Raw genomic sequence first — 21995 nt, 5'->3', positions numbered from 1 at the left:
GCAGCAATCATTGAGATTCCTCTCTCTCCACTCTGGAGGTGCTATGTTTCCACACAAGGCAAATAGCATTTTAATATGCAGCTATAATTAAAATAATATAATTATGTACAGCATGAAGCCAAATATAAAATATTTTACTAATCAGGCAACACATTGGGGTGTATTTTTTATGTTATGCAACGTTGGTGCTAGTGGCTTCACCAGTCACCTTTTTGGTATTATAGCTTAATTTGTGGACTGAAATTGAATCCCATATTATGTGGTGGATTGGCTAGATTGTGGTAATTCTTAGCCTTTTGATATGAATATCATTAAGAGTAATTAGTCCAGACCTTGGTACTACAAGAGAGATCAATGCTAGTCAAGTAGCTAGTGCAATTCTCAAGTACATATCTACATTTGGTGAGTTAACCTGCATGCATGTGTGTCAATGATACTATACAATTTACTAGTATTAAGTGCATGTACATGTTGTCAAGTTGATGAGTAACTTGTACTCCGTGTGAATGCATGGGATGCAAGATAAGCTGTGAGCATAATTATAGAGATGGCGTGGGCCCAGGGACATGAGCCTCGCAAGCTGTCACTGTTGCACGGCGAACAGTAGACTGGTCAAACTTCGTGTAGAGACTCGTGCAACGTTTGCCACGATATTTGTGGCAACTCAAGTGGCTAGATCGCATGCGGTTACCACAATATCATTGATAGTGACGTAGCACTAGAAAATTCTAGCTAATGTAAGTATCACGTGCAGTAGACTGGCGTCACGAAAACCAGCAGCCACTTAGAATCTTATCTGATATGCTGACTGTGCAACACGAGTGTCTATACACATATACACGGGGCTAGTTTTAGGTTTTAGCCGTGCAAAGTGACGGCTTGCGAGTCTAGGGCGCGGCAGTATTACAACACTATATAAGTGCAGTAATGTCTGGCTTAATGTACACAGAAGCCATATTACAGCTCATGCATTTTTGTTTTCGATCCCTTTACATTTTACTATTTTCCCCATCGCCTGTCCCCTGGCCTAACATAATTATGCACATTTGGACATCATGGGTTGATAATTATTGTATATACGTGGTATAGTAAGCAACATGCATGGTAGCGTCTGCAATCCAAATCATATTTGTCGTGTATTGACTTAGTTAGTTCAAGCACGATAAGTAATAACAATCATTCAGAATTACTTGCACAAAGAGACTGATATTAATGACAAAACTCAAGTATAAATACAGCAACACAGGAAGTAAATGATGACGTCACAATACATAAATTATACAATAAGAACAAATACTCAGTACACTACATTCCTTCCCCCTTACATTGAAGGTCTATCAACTAAATGTCACAGTTTTAACTTATAAGTCCATTATACGAACGAGGGGTCATACCACTCCACTGGACGGCGAGCCCGCTTCGGATACTCTTTTCGACTATCTGGTGGGATGCCTTCAACATTCTCATCAGCCTTTTGTTCCGAAGTGGATTCAATGTTAGCCGGCACAGTCGCTTCTTCGGGGGCATCCTCCGGTATGCAAGGTTCCACCCTCTCGGTTTCGACATGCCTCTGTCTCAATTGGTCAATGTGACATTTCCGGATCCTGCCACCTTCCAGTTTCACTGAATAGGAAACGTTTCCTCGTGAGCTCAGCACAACCCCAGGGATCCACTTTTCTCCAGAGGGCATATTTCTAACAAATACCATTGACCCTTCACTTAAAACTCGTAACTTTGAATGGTTATCGTGATCTTTCTTCTGTCGTGATTGTTGTTTCTCAACCCTCTCTGCTGTATTAGGCCGTAGAAAATCGAGTCTCGTTCGAATTCGTCTTCCGAGTAACAAGTCAGAAGGAGCCTTCATTGTGGTAGCATGAGGGGTCACTCTATGTGCAGCAAGAGTTTTGCTCAGCCTAGAACGAAAAGTTCCTTCCTGATTCTTCTTCAGTCCTGCTTTGACGATTTGCACCGCTCTTTCGGCCAATCCGTTTGAGGCAGGGTGGTATGGAGCTGTCGTGATGTGGTGAATACCATTGGCCTTGAGGAACGCTGCAAACTCAGCACTGGTAAAACAACTTCCATTATCCGTCACCACAGTCTCTGGCAGTCCAAACTGAGCAAACTTCTCTCTGCATGTTTCGATTACAGCCGTGGAGGTTGCTGTGGATGTGTGAATTGCTTCGATCCACTTCGTGTGGGCGTCAATCACTACTAATACCATTTTTCCTTCTACAGGGCCAGCATAGTCCAAGTGTAGACGTGCCCAAGGCCTGGTGGGCCAGCTCCAGGAGTGCAAAGGAGCTTCGGTTGGCTCAGCTCGGATCTTCTGACATGGGAGACATTGTTTCACGGTTCTCTCAATGTCCTGATTGATTCCTGGCCACCATACGTACATGCGGGCTAAAACCTTCGTTCGGACAATTCCTTGGTGTCCCTCGTGTAATTGTGTGAGGACTGCTTCTTGGCACGGCTTTGGAACTATGACCCTGGATCCCCACAACAAACATCCTTCGAAGGTCGATAATTCATTCTTCTTGTCAAAATACGCTCTCAGCTGTGGTTGACCGGGGATAGTTGCTCTAGGCCAGCCCTGATTCACATATTGTGATATCGTGGAGAGCACCGGGTCCTTCCGTGTGGCTTCAGCGATTTGTTCCGCGGACACAGGAGAGTTTTCGAGATGCGTTGCCAATAATACTAATTCAGCTGGTTTGAGATGTTTCTTGGGTTGCTTGGCCCGTGGCAAGCGTGACAATGCATCAGCGTTTGCATGAGCTGTAGTGTTCCGGAAAGTGAGCATATATTCGAACATCGACAAATAGAGTGACCACCTTTTTACTCTGGCTGATGCTTGGGGTGATGTAGACTTGCACTCACTCAGTAGTCCCAACAGAGGTTTGTGGTCTGTGATCAGTGTGAAGGGGTGCCCAAACAAGTAGGAATAGAACTTCTTGACTCCAAAGACGAGGGCTAGCCCTTCCTTCTCTAGCTGAGCATAGTTCTTTTCAGCATCGTTCAAGGTCCTCGAGACGTATCCAACTGGTCGTTCGGAACCATCTGGCATCGTATGGGCGAGTACTGCCCCAATACCGTACTGAGAGGCATCACATGCCAACACAATCGGCAGTGTTGGGTCGAACCGAACTAATAGGTTTGAGGAGGTTAGCAACTGTTTGGACTTTTGGAACGCTTCTTCTTGGTCTGTAGACCAATTCCACGTTGTGCTCTTTTTCAACAGGGTGTATAGCGGTGCTAGAGTAGTGGACAGGTTCCCCATAAATTTTCCGTAATAGGTTAGCAATCCTAAATAGGACTTGAGCTCTGTCACGTTCTTCGGTTTTGGTGCCTCTTGGATAGCCTTCGTCTTGCTCGGCATAGGGTGTAACCCTTTCTCATCCACAACATGTCCAAGGAAAACAACTTGCGGCTCCATGAAGTGGCATTTGGTCTTTTTAGCTCGCAGTCCAGCTTCGGTAAGTCTTCTCAGCACCTCTTCTAACGAGTTCAAATGCTCGACATTGGTTTGGCCCGTGATCAGAATGTCATCCATATACACGACAACACCTGGAATGCCACGGAGCATCTGCTCCATTGCCCTTTGGAAGAGGCCTGGTGCAGAGCTGACACCATAAGGCAAGCGAGTGTACCTAAATAAGCCTCTGTGAGTGTTGATCACTACGTACTTCCGAGATTGAGCGTCCAGCTTCATTTGTAGGTACGCCTGTTTAAGATCAATGGTAGAAAATGTTTTTCCTTTCACTAAACCGGCAAACAGATCTTCTACCCTCGGTATTGGGTAACGGTTCAGTTTCGATACTGAATTCACAGTTGTTCGGAAATCGCCACAAATTCGGATAGTTTTCTTGTCGGCCTTCAATACTGCCACTATGGGTGCTGCCCAGTCGGAGTACTCAACGGGCTCCAGTGTGCCCTCAGCAACTAAGCGGTCTAGTTCATCTTCAACCCCTTTTCTTTTAGAATAAGGTATGGTCCTGGCTTTGTTGTAACGAGGCTGGGCATTTGGATTGATTTCTAAATGGGCTTCATACCCCTTGAAGGTGCCTTGGCCATCTTCAAATATCTCACTGTACTTCTCTAGTACCTTGGGCAACCCAGCAGGCTCAGTATAATAGATAGACTGCCAATCCAACCTAATAGCCTTCAACCAATTCCTACCAAGCAATGTGGGACCATTTCCCTTGACAACAATCAGTGGTAAGTCAGCGGTTTGACCTCCATATTCAACCTTAACCACAACACTACCAACAACAGAGATAGGTTCTCCCAAGTAAGTCTGTAGTCTGACCTCAGATTGTACTAGTGGGTGTTTGGGGAACAACTTAGAGTAATCAGCTTCTCCCATGAGGCTAACAGAGGCACCTGTATCTACTTCAAAATCTAGGTCTACCCCACTCACAGACATTGTTACTCTGATGGGTGGTGACCTTTCTCTCCTCTTGACTTGAGAGATATCAGCCACCATCTTGATGTAGTCTTCGGCATCTTCACTCTCTGAAGTAGTTTCTTCCTCTAGGTATCGAACGTTCTTTCTTGAGTGCTTGGGCCTCCATGCCTCTGCCTGCTGTAGTCGATTTCTACACACTCGAGCAATGTGGCCTTTCTTTTTGCAAAAGTTGCAATATTTGTCTTTAAACCGACATGTAGTCGGTAAATGTCCCTCAGTACCACAGCGTGAACATTGTGTCAGTTTATTGGCTGTCTGAGTCTCTTGTCTCTCCCTGCCAATCTGAAATACTGGCTCTGTCTTGATAGGGACAGGCTTCATCTCCCTTAGGTTAGCGTCTGACGTCTCCACACTCTGGGAAATCTCTACTGCTCTCTGGTAAGTCAATGCTCGCTCTCCCAGGAGTCTTTTCTGTGTTGCCTCATTGTTGATTCCGCCGACTATTCGGTCTCTCAACGCTGCATTCAATGATGCTCCAAAGTTGCAATATTCTGTCAGCTTCCTCAACTCAGCTATGAACGCTGACACTGACTCTCCTGGTTGTCTTGATCTGCCATAGAATCTGAACCTTTGGATCACTTCTGATGGCGGTGGACTGAAGTGACTCGTCAGTACTGCCGTCAACTCCTCGAACGTCTTAGTGGAAGGTTTGTCTGGTGAGAGAAGGCTTCGCAGGATGTTGTAGGTACGCTTTCCCACCACGGACAAAAACACAGATCGTCTCTTCTCGGCCATACCCTCTCCTACCATCTCATTTGCTACGAACATCTCTTCCATTCTTTCTGCATACTGCGGCCAATCGTCTGCCTCAGGCTCGAAAGCCTCTATGTGCCCCATCAGCGTAGTTGCCATGATCCGTTAATCCTCGTCGCCACTGTCGTGTATTGACTTAGTTAGTTCAAGCACGATAAGTAATAACAATCATTCAGAATTACTTGCACAAAGAGACTGATATTAATGACAAAACTCAAGTATAAATACAGCAACACAGGAAGTAAATGATGACGTCACAATACATAAATTATACAATAAGAACAAATACTCAGTACACTACAATATTACATGTGTATAGCGTGCTACCATGGAGACAGTCATGCGCCTGTGTGGGGGAGGGCATTTTAGAACCTTATGCACCATTGCACACACTCTTACTAGATACACACCAAGTCTAATCAGACTGGAGTCTACTGCTAGCACAGTTGCCACAGAAATGAACAAACTGTTCAATACCACAATTTCTATAGATATTATATACACTGAACTGATCTAGGAAGAATCAATTTTCTTCTTTCTTGAGGTCCTGAACAACAATAGATGCATACAAATAATTAAGTCTTTTCTTCTGTCAGTGAGTTTATATAGATAAGCTAACTTTGATGTAAAATTCATTATAGAAACTACTATAACACTAATACTTTTTGAGCGAAAGCATAACATAATTATGGCGAGAGGCATTAGTAAGCGCACGTTTGCAACACTCGTTTTCACTGCAGTTTTATTTTGATAATGGCCTAAGAACTGAAAAAGTTTTAATGCGAAATTGTGTTGAGTTCTGGTCCATCGTTTCCATGGTGATATTCTAGGTACCTGGCACCGATAATTATGTACGTGCATATCAAGAGTGTCCATAAAGGGACCTAGATCTAGTTATTGAATTGATGGGGTGATATATATTATAAGGTGGTCACGATTAGTTTAATTAATAGTATGGTTAAGAGTGCAATATGGGATTAATAGCACGAGTAACAAGCAATGGCAAGTGCACGAGGCGTAGCCGAGTGCTATTAACCTTGCCAGTGCTTGTTCTGAGTGCTATTAATCCCTTATTGCACGAGTAGCCATACTATTGATTGTTAATCGTTTGTGATGCAGATTTTTAGCTGCAGTTTCAGTAAAAAAATTAGCCGCGGCCGTTATTCGAACGTGCTGGTCGTCAAGGCAGTAATTGCACGTCGTTAATGACGATGTGCAATTACTGATACGCGATTAATCACTGTACGCATCACAGTGAATAATAGGACAACATGCGATTAGAAGAATAATAGGCTGCATGCATGTAAACTAAGTAAAAGAATAATAATTATTATAGGATTATAATTATAGGTAATTATGGGGAATATCTCAGCATTATCTACCAACCCTAGCCTCGATCCCAGGCCGAGTTTTCGCTTTTATAACGGTTAGGCGAACAACTGGGCCTGGTACTAGTTGTCTGCGCATGCGTCAAATTTTCATTGTATATTTGTGGTCGGCAAAAATATTTAATAAATCAATAATAGAAATTTGTACACAGAAAATGCACAGAGTGAGTACACAAAAGATGCACATAGGGAGCTGCTTCACAAAGGCCTGGGGAGTTGCCAGTTGTGCTGCAGCACAATTACAGTGACCCAGGGCAACTTCAGGATGATTGAATGCCTTCAAATTACGTTTCAAAAAGATTTAGCAGGCTGCTGGACTTCTCTGATTCTAGGCCCCAACTCGTAACTCATTGCTTTAGAAAACGTAGATTCTCTTGATGTCTCTGAGCTACCCAGCAACGCTCGAATGAGCAGGTCATACTCCAGTCCTGTGTCTGTGAGTATAGGACAATATTAAAAGAAACCAAAGACGGTTAAACCCTTACCTCAAACTGTCCAGTCTCGTCCGTTAGTATAGCCAAGAGGAGCACTGTTGGGATAGCTGGATATTAGCCATTGCTCCTGTACAGAGAAGTAGACATTTTAAATACGTGTAGATCTATACATATTAAATTTCTCGGTTATAGTGTCATTGTCGACGAGCTGATGATGGCAGCACCAAGTTCTCTAGCTCACACTCTTCACTTGATCCACCATATTAATGATGAAACTATAGTCTACCTACATTCTTGCCAAACATGAACAAGACTTGATAGCATAGCCGGCCATAGGGCCCACACAAAAATATCTGACCTTAACAAGCTTGACAAAGCTTTATACCTCTTTCCTTGTTGTTCAGTCTTCAGAATAAGCTTCAGAGAAGAGAGAAGCTTCAGCTAAGAGCCATTCCAATCGATTCCAATAATGATAAAACGGGAACTGACTTGTAGTACACGATAGTACACGAATATAAATGTCACGAAAGTGAACGAGAATATCCATTCGTCAGAATCTGACAAACGATTGACGCATGCGCAGACAACTAGTACCAGGCCCAGTTGTTCGCCTAACCGTTATAAAAGCGAAAACTCGGCCTGGGATCAAGGCTACTACCAACCCCTGCTATTCATGACTGGGGGCCCTATACATGCACATTCCATGCAGACACATATGGCCTGCAGGTGTGGTACTGTCTGAAAAGAGGGGAGGATCTGAGCTAATGCATGTGTTTTGAACTATAGCTATATAAAGCTATAGTATATACAATGGCCACTGGACAAGACTCAGGGTGAGTGAACAATCATTATTAATATAGCAGTGCCACTTGTCATTGCATGCATTGAAGGAGGTTCATTATAGACTGAGGTTGCATGAATTAATGCTATAATTATAATTGTAGTTCTGCAAGCTCAGTGGTGGATCCAGAGGGGGTTCTTTGGAACCCTCCTCTGAGACATAAGTGAGTGCATGGGAGGCTTAAGCAACTATAGATAGCTATTTTTCTTTTCTTACTAGCTTTCATATCACTTACTTTTATTTCTTGCAAGTCTTGCAAAGGTTTATTTATGCAGTTTTAGTGACTAAAAGGCTAATAACTCTCCGAGTCCAGCGTATGCTGAATTAGTGCTGACCTTTTAGGAAGGATTTAATGCGCATGTTGACTGTTTAGTAGAAGTGACGACCTTTTTAAGTAAAATTCAGAGTCCGTAGCTTGTTTCGCTCAACTAACTGTGGTACTGGAACCTCCCTTTCACCTAGATCCGCCACTGAAGCTGCACTGCATGTGCTAATATCTATAATTATCGGCATTTTGCTTCGCTCAAAAAGTATTCGTACATGATGTTACGTTACGTTACGAATGTTGTTTGCATTATTTTGCAATTATTCACTATGAACGAATTAAAGTGCATACATGCATCAATTAATAGTGTTAGTATAGACTCTGGCCACCCTTGGGCCTTGGGACAGTAGGTGTAAATAGCTTGGCCGGAAATAGCGAGTTGGATGCATTTCAGAAAATAGCCGCGGCCAAAAAACGCCGGACCCTACCTCAGATCTAATGACTAATTTTGCGGTTCTGTCTCAAGGATAATGAATCATTATGCTTCTAATCTGCCAAACCACACCCAAAACGTCATATCCAGCCATACTAAACATGAATAGCGAGTGGCCGCATTCGCAGTAAATATCAATCCGTGCCAAGCCAAATGCGATGTAATCGACGTGGCTGTACTTCAGAGAGCCAAAATAGCGAGTAATAATTATGACTGTTCTTCTGTGTGATAATATTCATTGTGAACTGTGATCGATGAAGTTTTATATATACAGTGCTCATGCATGAAGAGATTGACCTTTGCAATCATTTTCTGCATGATCTAGTTATGCCTCGGTGCGCATGCATGCGCAAGCGAGGTATACGGTAGTGTGTTTGTGTGTCTGTGCATGTGTGTGTGTAGACTGCTACAGCTGCTCAAGGATGAATCAAGTGCAAGTAAGAGTTTCTATAGGCTTCTAGTCATGTTTTCTTGGATTTTAATTTGTGGATTTGCAAAATAATGCTTCGTTCTCGAGTTATGCTACTTGGAATGCCATTGCAGCCTTTTCAGAAGAGCACATAGCCAAACTTGTTTACCGAGTGTTGCTACTCTACTTAGTAGTTAGCTCTGCACTATAGAACGCTAGCTGCAAGAGTGATAAGAGACGGCTGCAAGGCTCTTCTGATGGCAGCCATTAATTTTAGACTTGAACTTTTGGCATCGATCGTTTTTAACACAACAATCATGGTCGATCATTGAGTTTGCCTGCAGCAAATTGCAATGTTCATCATGACTGCAGTGTATATTAAAAAGCTATTAGTAGCTTTATGTTATGTAGCTTTGGCATCTCCACCGAGGCATCAGCACCCGCGGTGCTTCATTTTTTTGGGGGTTTTTGTGATCTAGTGGTGTACAGCTTTGCAGCTCTTTTCTGATTCTTGGAGCTATAAACCAGCTATATATAGTGCATTATATATTGTAATAGGCTGCAAATCCACGAATCAAATCCAAGAGAACGTGGCTATATAGAAGCCTGTTAGTTTTCATTACATTGCACCCGTTGAGCAGTCATCTGGAACACACACAGTCAACTTTTTTACCGCATCCTTTGTGCGGCTATATATACGCCTCGAGGCCTATAAACATCTTACTACCGCATCGTATTTGTATGGTATCATGATATAATTTTTATGCCTCGAGGCGTAGCTGCACGAGGGATATGGTAAAGCTGACTGTGTGTGTGTGTGTTTGTGTGTGTGTGTGTGTGTGTGTGTTTGTGTGTGTGTGTGTGTGTGTGTGTCTTCCAGCTGTAACTGCATGCTTAATGGTTGCAATGCGACGAAAACTAACAGCTTCTATATAGGCTTCTCAGCCACGTTCTCTTGGATTTTGATTCGTAGATTAGCAAACTAAAGCTTCTTTCTCGAGTTATGGCTATAGTTTGACTCACATTGAAGGCTGTTGCAGTCTCTTCAGAATCTTTCATAGCATCATTCGTTCGCACAAACTTTCTATTCGGTTAGCTTTGCACTAAAGCGCTATATATATAGCTATTTGTTAGCTACAAGAGCCAGAAAAGATCTGTTAAGCAGCTACCTATACTATAGTAGCCAATTGTGAACTTGATCTCTTTGCAGACACACCCTTTAATAATTATATTCCTGGATGTAATGCGCATGCGCGCTCATCCCACATGTTAAAATCATGATCCAGTGGCAACTGCAAGTGAAACTGATGAATCAAATTAGGTTTTCCACAAGGTTGAACCAACTTACTTCTTTTTCTTGAGGTCCTGGTATACCAGTATAAGCCACAATAATATATACCATGCATGGCATAATTATAGACAATAGATGCTGTTATTGCATGTACACAAGTCTGGTAACAATAGATACATGTATACACAAGTCTGGTAACAATAGATACATGTATACACAAGTCTGGTAACAATAGATACATGTATACACAAGTCTGGTAACAATAGATACATGTATACACAAGTCTTTTCTCTGCTTAACCGGCTTGTTTATAGATATACTGCATGTACTGTCTGTGCTTTAATATATATACTGTGCCTTTGACAATGGTTTGCTCACATGCACTGTTTGGCTACAGGCCATTTGCAGTTACTTCAGTATCGTTGAAGATTATTCATCAAGCCATCAAATGTAGGCTTCTGCCATTCAGCTCCCCTGTCTGTAATCAGTGACTGTCTGTAATTCAACAATTACTATCAACAATAATAACATACCTCTTCACCTCTTCACCTCTTCTACATGTAATAGTTTTTAAGTGAAAGCAAAACAACGGCGAGAGGCATTAGCACAGCATAGCTTGCAACACTCGTTATATTATGTGGTGGATTGGCTAGATTGTGGTAATTCTTAGCCTTTTGATATGAATATCATTAAGAGTAATTAGTAGTACATTCCAGCCAGATCTTGGTACAAAGAGCTAGTCAAGTAGCTAGCACATTTCTCAAGTACATATCTACATTTGGTGAGTTAACCTGCATGCATGTGTGTCAATGTGATACTATACAATTTACTAGTATTAAGTGCATGTACATGTTGTCAAGTTGATGAGTAACTTGTACTCCGTGTGCATGCATGGGATGCAAGATAAGCTGTGAGCATAATTATAGAGATGGCTGGGGCATGGGGCATGAGTCTCGCAAGCCGTCACTGTTGCACGGCGAACAGTAGACTGGTCAAACTTCGTGTAGAGACTCGTGCAACGTTTGCCACGATATTTGTGGCAACTCAAGTGGCTAGATCGCATGCGGTTACCACAATATCATTGATAGTGACGTAGCACTAGAAAACTCTAGCTAATGTAAGTATCACGTGCAGTAGACTGGCGTCACGAAAACCAGCAGCCACTTAGAATCTTATCTGATATGCTGACTGTGCAACACGAGTGTCTATACACATATACACGGGGCTAGTTTTAGGTTTTAGCCGTGCAAAGTGACGGCTTGCGAGTCTAGGGCGCGGCAGTATTACAACACTATATAAGTGCAGTAATGTCTGGCTTAATGTACACAGAAGCCATATTACAGCCCATGCATTTTTGTTTTCGATCCCTTTACATTTTGCTATTTTTCCCATTGCCTGTCCCCTGGCCTAACATAATTATGCACATAATTATATTTCCCACCTACTACACTTTTGCCATGTAGTACGTCTAGTGGGGTGGCACCTCAAGCATATGCAGCAAACATGTTTTCGATGAATGAAGATGAGTGCAATGTCTTGCATGAGAAACAAAATCAAAATGTCATAAATGAAAACATAGAGACAGAGGGTGTAGTCTGTGGACTAGTTTTCATCAAAAATTCTGCTGTGTGAGGAGCTGCTTTAGAGACACTCTGGGAGAGGGCTTGGGCTCAGGCTGAGCTTTTTGTCGGCTCACTAGCACTATAGTACTGACTGACTGCACGCACTGCACTGGTCCTGTTCAGCAAAGAAAAAGAAGCCATTTTAATAATAATTTAGGAGTGGCTATTTTAATTAAGCTTACCTTTGCTTGCCTATACTAGCCTGGCATAGCTGAAGAGAACTGGTCAGCCTGTCTAGAGCTAGCTGTGTTGGCTGGTTGCTGCACAGTAAGTGGAGCCGGGGAGGGGCTGACTAATTGAACAGAGAGGGGGAGTGGCTCTGTACCGTTTGCTTGGAGGGAGGGGCTGGCTGCTCATATTTTGTCTAGGCTGCGCAAGATTTGAGTGTGGACAGGAGCCTAGACTCGCAAGCCACTCCCTTTTCTCTGATTGGACGGGGGCGGGAGAAAAGGGACTGGTGACTCTGGGCTACAGCTTGTGTAAATCAGGAATGCTATTAAATATTAATGTCACGTGCAGATTATCCAATTTATTCTGATGCGTCAAAAGCTAAAGACACACAGAAGACAAGTATACAGATCTATCTAGCCAGCCTTTTGATTTTATAGATCCTTGTACCAGTGTCTGTTGTGCCACAACTTGTGGATTAGCATGGAACAGCTGATGAACGTAGAAATCTTGGCAGTCCTTCTTTGAACCGAGGAGTGGCAGGGATTTAAGACAGCTTGTACAAGTCTGACTACTCTCAATTCAACTGCTGCCGTCTGCCATTATCTGTCTTGTATTGTACAGGTTATTAAAAGCTTTAGGCAACCAATGACTTTCGGCTGCCAGTTCTCATCACGTAAAACTAAAACAAGCTAATCTCTGCTGGTGTCTTAGATGACTATATCCTAGCTGAATGCCTGATGATGTTATTACTCCATCATCTTCTCTTTTCTAGCACTAGCATCCATTCTTAAACTGTTGCTAAGAAGCCCGCGATCACTTTTGCAGGCTACGCAATTCTACTTAACCTCACGCAATTTTTGGATCACGTGGAAAAATCAATGAATAATCTCTACCCAAATTCTGGTAGAGACACAAAATGTGTCCCAGAGTCACCAGTCCCTTTTCTCCCGCCCCCGTCCAATCAGAGAAAAGGGAGTGGCTTGCGAGTCTAGACAGGAGCCCTGGTGTGGACGAGCTCTCTTTTCCTAGTTGTCTTCTTGTTTGAATAGTGTTGCTAGGTGGTAGTCATGCAAGCTAATATAATATAGGCTGGATGCATAGCAACCAGCCAGCCAATCAGATGGGATTAATGCACAGTGCCTCGGGGTTTATGACAGTAAACCACACCTCTCACTCGGGCTACGCCCTCGTAGTTGGGAGGTTTACGGTCATAAACCCCTCTACACTGTACATAACTAATACTTGGATATCATGGGTTGATAATTATCGTATATACGTGGTATAGTAAGCAACATGCATGGTAGCGTCTGCAATCCAAATCATATTACATGTGTATAGCGTGCTACCATGAGACAGTCATGCGCCTGTGTGGGGGAGGGCATGCAGACATTAAGTGTTAAGACTGACATCAATACTGTTGTTATGTTGAACCTCACATTTTAGAACCTTAATGCACCATTGCACACACTCTTACTAGATACACACCAAGTCTAATCAGACTGGAGTCTACTGCTAGCACAGTTGCCACAGAAATGAACAAACTGTTCAATACCTGTCGAAGTGGAAATGCTGACGAATTCAAGCGGCTGTTTTCTGAGCAGGACAATCTGAAACACACGCTAGAAAAAGAAGATCGAAATGGAAAAAAACTAATTCATTTAGCGGCTGAAGGAGGCTCTGAAGAGATCATCAGTATCATCTTAGATCAAGGTGGAGCCCGGCAAGCCACTCTCGAGAGCTACTCCGATAATGACACCCCACTCAACATAGCACTGATGAATGGGAAAATCCCGGCTGCTTATCTGATTTTCGAGAAACTAAAGGAGCTTGGAGCCACCCCTCGTAGGAATCGCCAAGGCAACTACCCTCTTCATTACGCCTGTAGAGTTGGCAACCTCCAGTTAATTCAAACACTGTCCGAGACCTATCCAGACACTGTGTACGCTACCAACGGGAAGGGGCACACTCCACTCAGCTTTGCAGTCTGGGAAGGAAACGTTGACGCTGTTAGAATTCTTCTCGGTCGAAATCTAGGCTCTCCGGAATTAAAATTTCCCGATTTCAACACTATTCTACCAGCTTTCTCCACTGGAGAAAGGCAGTTGGAACCTCCGATTGATATATTCGTGTTTGGGGACAATCAATGCGGTAAAAGCTCCCTCATCAAGTCCATCCAAGCCGAGAGTCACTATGAAAAATTTTGGGGCCTCACATACAATACCTCGGACATTGATGCGCACAAGATAGGACTCATTCCGACTGACTTCACTGCGAAACGCTACGGACGCGTGATTTTTCACGATCTAGCCAGCGGTACAAAGCACTTGAACATGCAGCTAGTACACTCACCCGAAGACCTTGAGAGAGCTCTGTTTATTGTGGTTATCGATTGCCGACCTGAAAAAAGGGAAATGGATCGAAAACTCGAGTTCTGGCTCAATGTAGTGTACCAGCAAGGCACACAGGCAACAAAAATATCGTCTCGAGTCTTCCCAAATGTGATAATTGTTGGTAGCTTCTGGGATTATGTCAAAGCATTTCGTCGTGCCAATGAAGTACGACTCGATATTACATACCGGAACGTGGCGGAAAGAAATCCGAATTTGATTTCTCATTTGAACATCTTAGAGAGAGCTTGTCTAGACTGCCGCAAAGCTCAGTCCATTCCCATGGCAAGAGTCAGATCATCTCTCAAGCACCATTGTCGCCGTCATAGGATACCAAATACCATGGCACTTGACTACGGTTGCTATGTCCTGAGCAGCATTTTGGCGGAAAAAAGCAGCAAAAAACAACATCCGGTGATTAGCCTCGAGGAGCTGTTTAGTGAGATCAAAGAGAAAAGTGCACAACCAGACATCTCTCTTCACAGCTTGATTGCAACCGAAAATATCTCTGAGCTGCTAGCACTGTGTAAGGCACTCGAAGATCGAAAAAGGATTCTACTCTTGAGGAAGGATGTCTACAGTTCTGAAGAAGATAGCACGATCGTATATGACCTACGAACTCTGGCCAGCTCTGTAGATGCAGCCCTACTTGACTTGAAGTCGCCGTTGGATGAACCATCTAATGCAAAAGTGGCCCTAATTGAGAGAGACAAACTGAGAGACTATCTCAGTGATAAATTGGGTATTCGAGCCGATGTGATTGTTCCGGTTCTTGATGCATTCAAGATTCACAGCCTCTCAGTCCAGGGAGACATGGACACATTGCCTCCGGACTGCCCACACTATTTCATCCCCACCCTACTGCCTGAGGCGGACCCCAACACTGAAGACTGGGACGAGAGTGCGTTCTGTTTCGCTTGGAGTTACCAACCCGCTGACAATCGTTTGTATTGTCATTTCCTACCCAGCTACACCAACAGTTTGTTGATAGCTCTGTTCGATATCTGTGCTGGCAGGGAAGATCTTGACTTCGACTACCACTCACTCTGGCAGGGAGGAATCAGTTTCAGACAGAAAGACGAAGTCGAGGTTACAGTGGTTCTGTTCAGCAGTGCCATCACCCTCAATATGAGGTACCGTGCAGAGTTTGAAATCATCTGTTTGAATCTTCGAAACACACTCCTTAAAAAGATTCGTCATCTGAAGGAGATCTTCCAGCCTGAAGCGGAAACTGAAGAGTTCATCACCCCCCCAAAAGACGGCCCAAAGTTTCCAGTCCGTACTTCCTCCCCAAGAAACAGGATCAATCTCAAGGAATTGAAGATCCAAATCTCAAGCAGCACTCTAAGTTTGTTGCGGTCCACTAGTGTAATTTCCTCACTCGCTGAAAGCCACGTAACCGACTCGAGTCAAACTACCCACTTAAGTCAAAATACACGCTTGAGCAATGAAGAGCACCCCCACCCGTTTTTCGAGCCTTGCTACCTTGTGGCACAACTTGACACCGCAAATCTACAGTTCCTTTTGTATCCAGATCATTCTGACAGCGAGATTTCTGAATCATTCTTGTACGAGCTTCGATATCGCCTTGGATACCAGAGATATAACTCGCTCGACGGGTACTTTGGGTTTCCTCCAATCACGATGACACCCACTTCATCAGTGTGTGGTGATGTAGGTGTACCAGGGTCCCAGCAGCATCACAGTAGGCACAGTAGCGGTGGAGATGGAAGTGTGTCCTCACAGCATCACAGTAGACACAGTAGCAGTGGAGATGGAAATGTGTCGTCCCAGCATCACAGTAGACACAGTAGCAGTGGAGATGGAAATGTGTCGTCCCAGCATCACAGTAGACACAGCTCACTATCTGTCAAGTGTAGGACATATGGGCAACTTGTGGAATGCCTGGACTCCATCAGCATCTTTAGCACTGTCGAGTTTCTGACCGCAAATCAGGTTCGCTTTCAAGTTGTCTTGCCTTAGGCTATCGAGTTACCAGAGATTTACTTGTATACATTAATTCCATAATCAAATTGTGCATAATTCTACATATAAGAAATATAATTAATTTGTGCTACATGCGTGTATGTAGATCGCATTAGACTTGACATTCTTTCTTTGCAGAATGCTACCATCTCCCGAGATTCAATTACCCTCGGTTCAGCAGGGAACCAGAGGAGCTCTCAATCAGACCACACCCCCACACCACAGTCAGAGCCTCAGCAGACGAGGAGACTCAGCCCGTACACGACAAGATCCACCGATGGCTACTCAAACATCTACTTTGTTGATCAGCTACAAGTGTTCACTTGTGGCCACGAGGGTGGTATGTTCCACTCGGCACAGAGCGGAGTCACTATCAAGTTCCCATGCGGTGCAGTTCCCGAAGCATCCCCTCCAATCACGATAGAATTCGGAGTTGCACTGAACGGTCCGTTTGAGTTCCCCGCTGATGCTAAACCAGTGTCTCCGTTTATTTGGTTATGTACGGATAATCCTCACTTTGTGTTCCACAAGCCGGTGGAGGTAAGCATACCACATTTCTTGACTCTGGACAAGACCGATCATGACAAGTTGACCTTCATGAAACCTAACCACAGAGATGTAGACGATGAGTACGAATTCAAAGAATGCATGGAGAAGAAGAAGTTCAAGGCTCGTAATAGCTATGGTGTCCTACTGACAACGCACACTTGCTTTCTTTGTATAGCCTGGAAGTATCCTGAGTTGGCCATCACTAAGATCAACTACTGTCTCATGAAGGTGGTACCGAGGGCACTCGAGCTGTCCTTCAAAATCGTCTTCTATGTCACCTATTTCCTGGAAGCTTGTATGGAGGTATGTCAATAGTCTAGTTTATTATGTTAGGGGTAAAAATAATTTATGTCATTTGGCACGTATAATTAAGTAAGAGAGGGATGTATGGATACAGACTCATACTGCACTTTAACTTCCTGGCAGACTGTTCAGAGGCACTTCAGTAGTGAGGACTACGATATTCACAGAACACGGATCACATTGAACCACGCTTTACCCGAGCCACAAGTCTCCATCCATTTCCACAACCAGCTGCAGCATGGGTGGACAGCCACCAAGGAGGGAGCAGAGAATGTAGTGAGTATATGTGCATGTGTGCATGTAGTAGTACTAGTATCAAAAAGGCTATAATTATATACAATCAATATAGGTACACTGCTCATATTTAGTCAAGTGGAGTAAGAATCGCTGAAATTTTTTAACACGTTAACTCCGAATCTGTATCTCTGTGCAGATTCCAGCTTCCTATATTGAGTTCTGGCATCGAGACATTGGGCAGCTGGAGCTGATGAACAGCTACAAGATGTACCCTCCTCGCTTCTCCATTCACGTCTGTGGGACAGAGGCTATCAAGAACTCGATCTTAGACGTCCGATTTGAAGGCCTAAAACAATCAACCAACTATCAGATTCAGCTGCAGATTCCAGTCTCCCACCGGAAGTCTGTTTCTTTGAATTCCGTTCGATCAGATACTGTGATATACTCACTCCCAGGTATTTATACATGGCCCACTAATAGTTAAGTGTGTGCATGTAATTAATTCCGTGTGCTTGTGCTGTGTGCATGATGTGAGTATGACTGCCTATATTATAGCTATGTCATGTATATACTGCAGTTGTAGTAATAAGACTTATTGTGACTACACAGTACATACACAAATCATCATACGATACAATTATATGGAACTATATGGCACATGATTGTAATTAGTACGTCTCTCATTCTGCACGTATACTGTTCACCATTGCAATGCTATGTTGTATCATAATTATCAATTCATGTACTCCTTATATACCCATGCACACAATCCATCTATAGGTAGTATTGAACGACACTTGTCCACAGTACACCCCCTGGATCAGATGATCGTGGAGCTCGTAAAATTCCTGGACGTGGACAGAGTTCGTCTGGGTCTGATACGACGAGGCATCCTCAGTCAAGAGGAAATGGAGACACTGCTCGATGTTAGCCTCAAGAACTTCCCCCAGAGCGTTAAAGTAGAGACTCTGGTGCATATAGTCAAGAAGAAGGGGGACCTTGGTTTGCAGGCGTTCATGAATGCTCTAGAAGAGACCATGGACGGCACTGGCCACCACTCCTTAGTGGAACAACTAAAGAAACTATTAGATAATTATCTGTTATAATTATATCACCCCAACGTACCATGCACTTCCATCCTCTTTTTGAACCCTTTAATGCTGCGTATATACATAATAATTGTGTCTGGCTCTAGAATAATTCTTATTGAAACAATAATTATATTGTATGCATGGTGACATTCTGAAGCATGTAAAAGGCATGAATACTATTATTTGCCAGACAATTTGAGATAATACAATCATTTTCATATTCAAACATAGCAGACCACAACAATGACTTTCAGTATAAATCAAACCACACAAAGTACAACATTAAAATTCCCAAGCTACATCTACAAACTCTTCATTGTAACTAGAATTGTCCGTAGACTTGGGCTTGGACTGAACATAGACACACATGTAGACATCTTGAGTGAACCGTCGGACCAACTCTGGTAGCTCTCTTGGCTGTGCACTCAGTAGCTGTGTCAGGTCTCCACTGTACACCCACTCATTCAGGGCAGCTGTGCAGTCCGTCACCCGGGGAATGTTGTACTTGTCATCTATATGCAAAACGGTGATAATTAAGAGCTATTGTAATGACACGGTATTAAGCTAGCACTGTACAGAGGCTTGCATAGATGGAACGTATAATTGTACAATAACAATTATAGCCCATGGGAAATTCAGAAAACGTATTGATTATTGTAAGTTCTAACTCAAGTTATGGCTGTACGAAGATGTTAAGGGAATTTGGTACGCTTAGCTCAAAACTATTGATTGGGACATAATTTTCCTAATACAAAGGTTACTATAAACTTACAGAGTCTGTTGGCCATACTGTCAAAGAAGAGCCATGTGTTTGTGTCGAGGTCTCTAGTGAAGCAGACGTAGTGACTGGTCTCAATGCAGATCACAGAGAGGAGGTCCAGTTCAGCCATTGGAACAGTCACTGCTCGGTTTACTGTATGGTCTCTTCTCTCCTTCCTAGTATGAGCCTTTCTCGAGCACACCTCACAGAAATAGACATCTGATTCGCTAGTCATAAAGTCATGTTTACACTGAGAGCATTTCCATGACGACCTCTCCCCACATATCATACAGCCAGGGACATCAGCTGTACAGAAAATACCATCAGTGTTTGGGGAACAATAAATACAGGCAATATTTTACTTACCAGAAATGTAAGCCTCTGTGAATTCAGAAATGTCAAACTTGAGGTCTGGTACAATCCTCTGACACGTCTTGAACCCTCGACCATATCGTGGCACTTGTACCAGCAGCTGGGAGGGAGCCTAAGGGCAGGAAAGAAGAACAAGATCAAGCAAGAACATACATGCATGTACAATTATTATATGTAGGCCTTCGACAAATTGGTTGATTTGCCAAGTTAAAAATATATTATCTAAACACACAATTACGAGTTTCATTAGTCTAAGAGCTACAGAATGCATGTTTCAGTTTCGAATTTTGCCTTAAAATCAGCAAATTTCCATGACAACAATTCACCTTTGTCAGAGATAGTTTTCCTTCATCGAACATTTTCCTTGTTAGTTCCTTAATGGTAGGCAGCCTCAAGGTCTGGTCAAATGATATGAACAGCTGGATAAAAAATTCATCCTCAACACCAAACGAACGTCTGCAGAAAAAAGAGGTGGTACATGTAAGTTTAGTACGAGATAAGTGGACAAGCAAGAAGATGGTATATAATTTATATACATACATATGTACTACAAACAACATTGGTGTAACTATACACAGTGACAGTGACGTACGGTACCTGATTTGTATGAAGGGTGGAATGTGCAGAATGTTCTTGAACAGCAAGTTCAGGAGCTCCTCCGGATCTAGTAGGGGGATGGAATCAGAGTGGGAAATTTGGTATGGGGACTCACCTTTCTCCTTCTCCTGCACACCCTCCATTTTACCCAGGTCCTCAATCATTCTCCTCAGCTCCATCACAGACTCAAACCTCACCACTCCATTCCTGACAAAACACACATCATTTCAGACAATGCCAATATACTCTACATGAATATGCCTACTAATACTACTATAGCATGAAGGAAATGGTTGTTGGGAGATTGTGAGGTCACATACACATACAACTCACTTTCTGAGAGGATTGATTATTTTTTTGGCGAGGAGGTCCTTGAACTCTTGTCTGCTGGCTGGAGCATCTTTGTCTGGTGCCAGGAACATGGAGTCAAAGACATCACTGAGGGCAAACAGACCAAAGAGAGTGGAGTCCAGGTAGCAGGAGTTGTAGTGACCCTGGATCCCTCTCTTCTCCCCAACATAGACCTGTGTGGGGGGTATTGTGTGTTGTTCCTCCAGTTCCTCCAGGGGGGCCTGTAGCGCTGAAGGGGAGGGGAAGCAGTCATGCATTGCAATAATGCCTACGTATCACTATGTACATGTATGTGTGTACAATTACGTTATAAGGTGTCATTCACCCGACTTCGAAAGCTCTAATGTGTATACTGATCGACTTTACACTGAAACAATAATTATTCTATTCGGAATCATTATTAGAGAATGGAGCTTACGATTCTCGGCTGGTATGCTGTTCCCCCGGGTGATGGCAGGTACAGGGTCGATGGTTAGGAATCTCTGATCTGGTTGGACGTTCTTGAGAGGGTGGAAGTATCCATGGCCATGCCCACAACTGAAGTAGCTATGTCCCTCAAATGATCCGTCCCCACAATCCTTAGGCCAGTACTCATCCTGTGAGGAGAGCACGGGTAGGTAGGTAGTCACAGTGACGCAATTATATCGCATAGCCCAAACATTATAAATACGAATCTAATAAATAATGGGTGAAACGTTGCAACAGACATGCCAAGCCCTGGAGCTAGTATCTATGGTTGTACTTATTCTTGTGGCACAGCTATTAGCTAGAATAGGTCTATAGCCTGGCACAGCATATACACACACACACACACACACACGAGCTAGCTCTATTCAGTATACTCCTCACCAGCTCTATACCAGCCATCAGCTCACTACCTCCTGGGAACATTCCCAACCACTTGACTACTCCATAGCGAGGAGGCTCCCCCACTTGCACTGTGGAGCCTAGATCTACTGCCTGGAAGGCCGTCTCTGCTTCTTCAACTGGATCTGGAGTGGACTTATCCATTATTGTCCCCATTAGGTCTTGCATATGCCCCGATTTTTTTCTATTGGAAGGCCTAGATAACCACACCTCAAAGTATTATCTCAGAGGGGGTTGGACGCGCGTCATCCACCGTCAGGTTTTATCTTCTTCTTCTTCTTTCTCGCCTCCAGTTTTGGAGAGTATTAGCCCACAAGGGCAGATCACATGTGCGCTCATAAGTAATTACCGTTAGGCACCATT

General features: G+C 43.4%; 3 protein-coding genes across 6 annotated transcripts; 1 reads left to right on the top strand and 2 right to left on the bottom strand.

The window, feature by feature from the left end:
* The first annotated feature begins 320 nt into the window (after positions 1 to 320).
* LOC135340822 (uncharacterized) lies at positions 321 to 18888 on the top strand. Of its 4 annotated transcripts, none has more exons than XM_064537223.1 (7): positions 321 to 402; positions 7767 to 7873; positions 13610 to 16475; positions 16644 to 17357; positions 17481 to 17633; positions 17791 to 18049; positions 18375 to 18888. In XM_064537223.1, exons 2-7 carry the CDS (start codon positions 7851 to 7853, stop codon positions 18698 to 18700), a joined length of 4341 nt encoding a protein of 1446 aa, XP_064393293.1. In that variant the 5' UTR covers positions 321 to 402; positions 7767 to 7850; the 3' UTR covers positions 18701 to 18888. The 4 variants fall into 4 exon arrangements, with proteins under 4 accessions (XP_064393293.1, XP_064393292.1, XP_064393295.1 ...); XM_064537222.1 differs by having other exon boundaries at positions 324 to 402; positions 7750 to 7873; XM_064537225.1 differs by lacking the exon at positions 7767 to 7873 and having other exon boundaries at positions 333 to 402.
* On the bottom strand, positions 1159 to 5520 carry LOC135340823 (uncharacterized protein K02A2.6-like). The gene has a single exon (XM_064537226.1). The coding sequence runs from the start codon at positions 5315 to 5317 to the stop codon at positions 1373 to 1375; it is 3945 nt and encodes a 1314-aa protein (XP_064393296.1). The 5' UTR covers positions 5318 to 5520; the 3' UTR covers positions 1159 to 1372.
* LOC135340842 (ubiquitin carboxyl-terminal hydrolase CYLD-like) lies at positions 18880 to 21831 on the bottom strand. The gene is made up of 9 exons (XM_064537252.1): positions 21615 to 21831; positions 21184 to 21361; positions 20748 to 20994; positions 20530 to 20621; positions 20415 to 20481; positions 20144 to 20273; positions 19812 to 19929; positions 19458 to 19751; positions 18880 to 19197 (listed from the first exon to the last, which is right to left on the bottom strand). Exons 1-9 carry the CDS (start codon positions 21798 to 21800, stop codon positions 18968 to 18970), a joined length of 1542 nt encoding a protein of 513 aa, XP_064393322.1. The 5' UTR covers positions 21801 to 21831; the 3' UTR covers positions 18880 to 18967.
* Positions 21832 to 21995: the final 164 nt, after the last annotated feature.

This window comes from Halichondria panicea, chromosome 9, assembly GCF_963675165.1.
Source record: "Halichondria panicea chromosome 9, odHalPani1.1, whole genome shotgun sequence".
Classification (NCBI taxonomy): domain Eukaryota; kingdom Metazoa; phylum Porifera; class Demospongiae; order Suberitida; family Halichondriidae; genus Halichondria; species Halichondria panicea.
The sequence above is the reverse complement of the archived record's forward strand: the minus strand, read 5'-3'. Positions and strand labels throughout refer to the sequence as shown.

Excerpts from the sequence above, each read along its gene's own strand:
- LOC135340823 (XM_064537226.1), bottom strand. The coding sequence starts at position 5,317 with ATGGCAACTACGCTGATGGGGCACATAGAGGCTTTCGAGCCTGAGGCA.
- LOC135340822 (XM_064537223.1), top strand. The coding sequence starts at position 7,851 with ATGGCCACTGGACAAGACTCAGG. Across the intron at positions 17,634-17,790 it reads AGGAGGGAGCAGAGAATGTA|ATTCCAGCTTCCTATATTGA; the intron begins GTGAGTATATGT and ends ATCTCTGTGCAG. Across the intron at positions 18,050-18,374 it reads TGTGATATACTCACTCCCAG|GTAGTATTGAACGACACTTG; the intron begins GTATTTATACAT and ends ATCCATCTATAG.
- LOC135340842 (XM_064537252.1), bottom strand. The coding sequence starts at position 21,800 with ATGCAAGACCTAATGGGGACAATAATGGATAAGTCCACTCCAGATCCA. Across the intron at positions 20,482-20,529 it reads TGTGCAGGAGAAGGAGAAAG|ATCCGGAGGAGCTCCTGAAC; the intron begins GTGAGTCCCCAT and ends TCCCCCTACTAG. Across the intron at positions 20,274-20,414 it reads CCACCCTTCATACAAATCAG|ACGTTCGTTTGGTGTTGAGG; the intron begins GTACCGTACGTC and ends TTTTTTCTGCAG.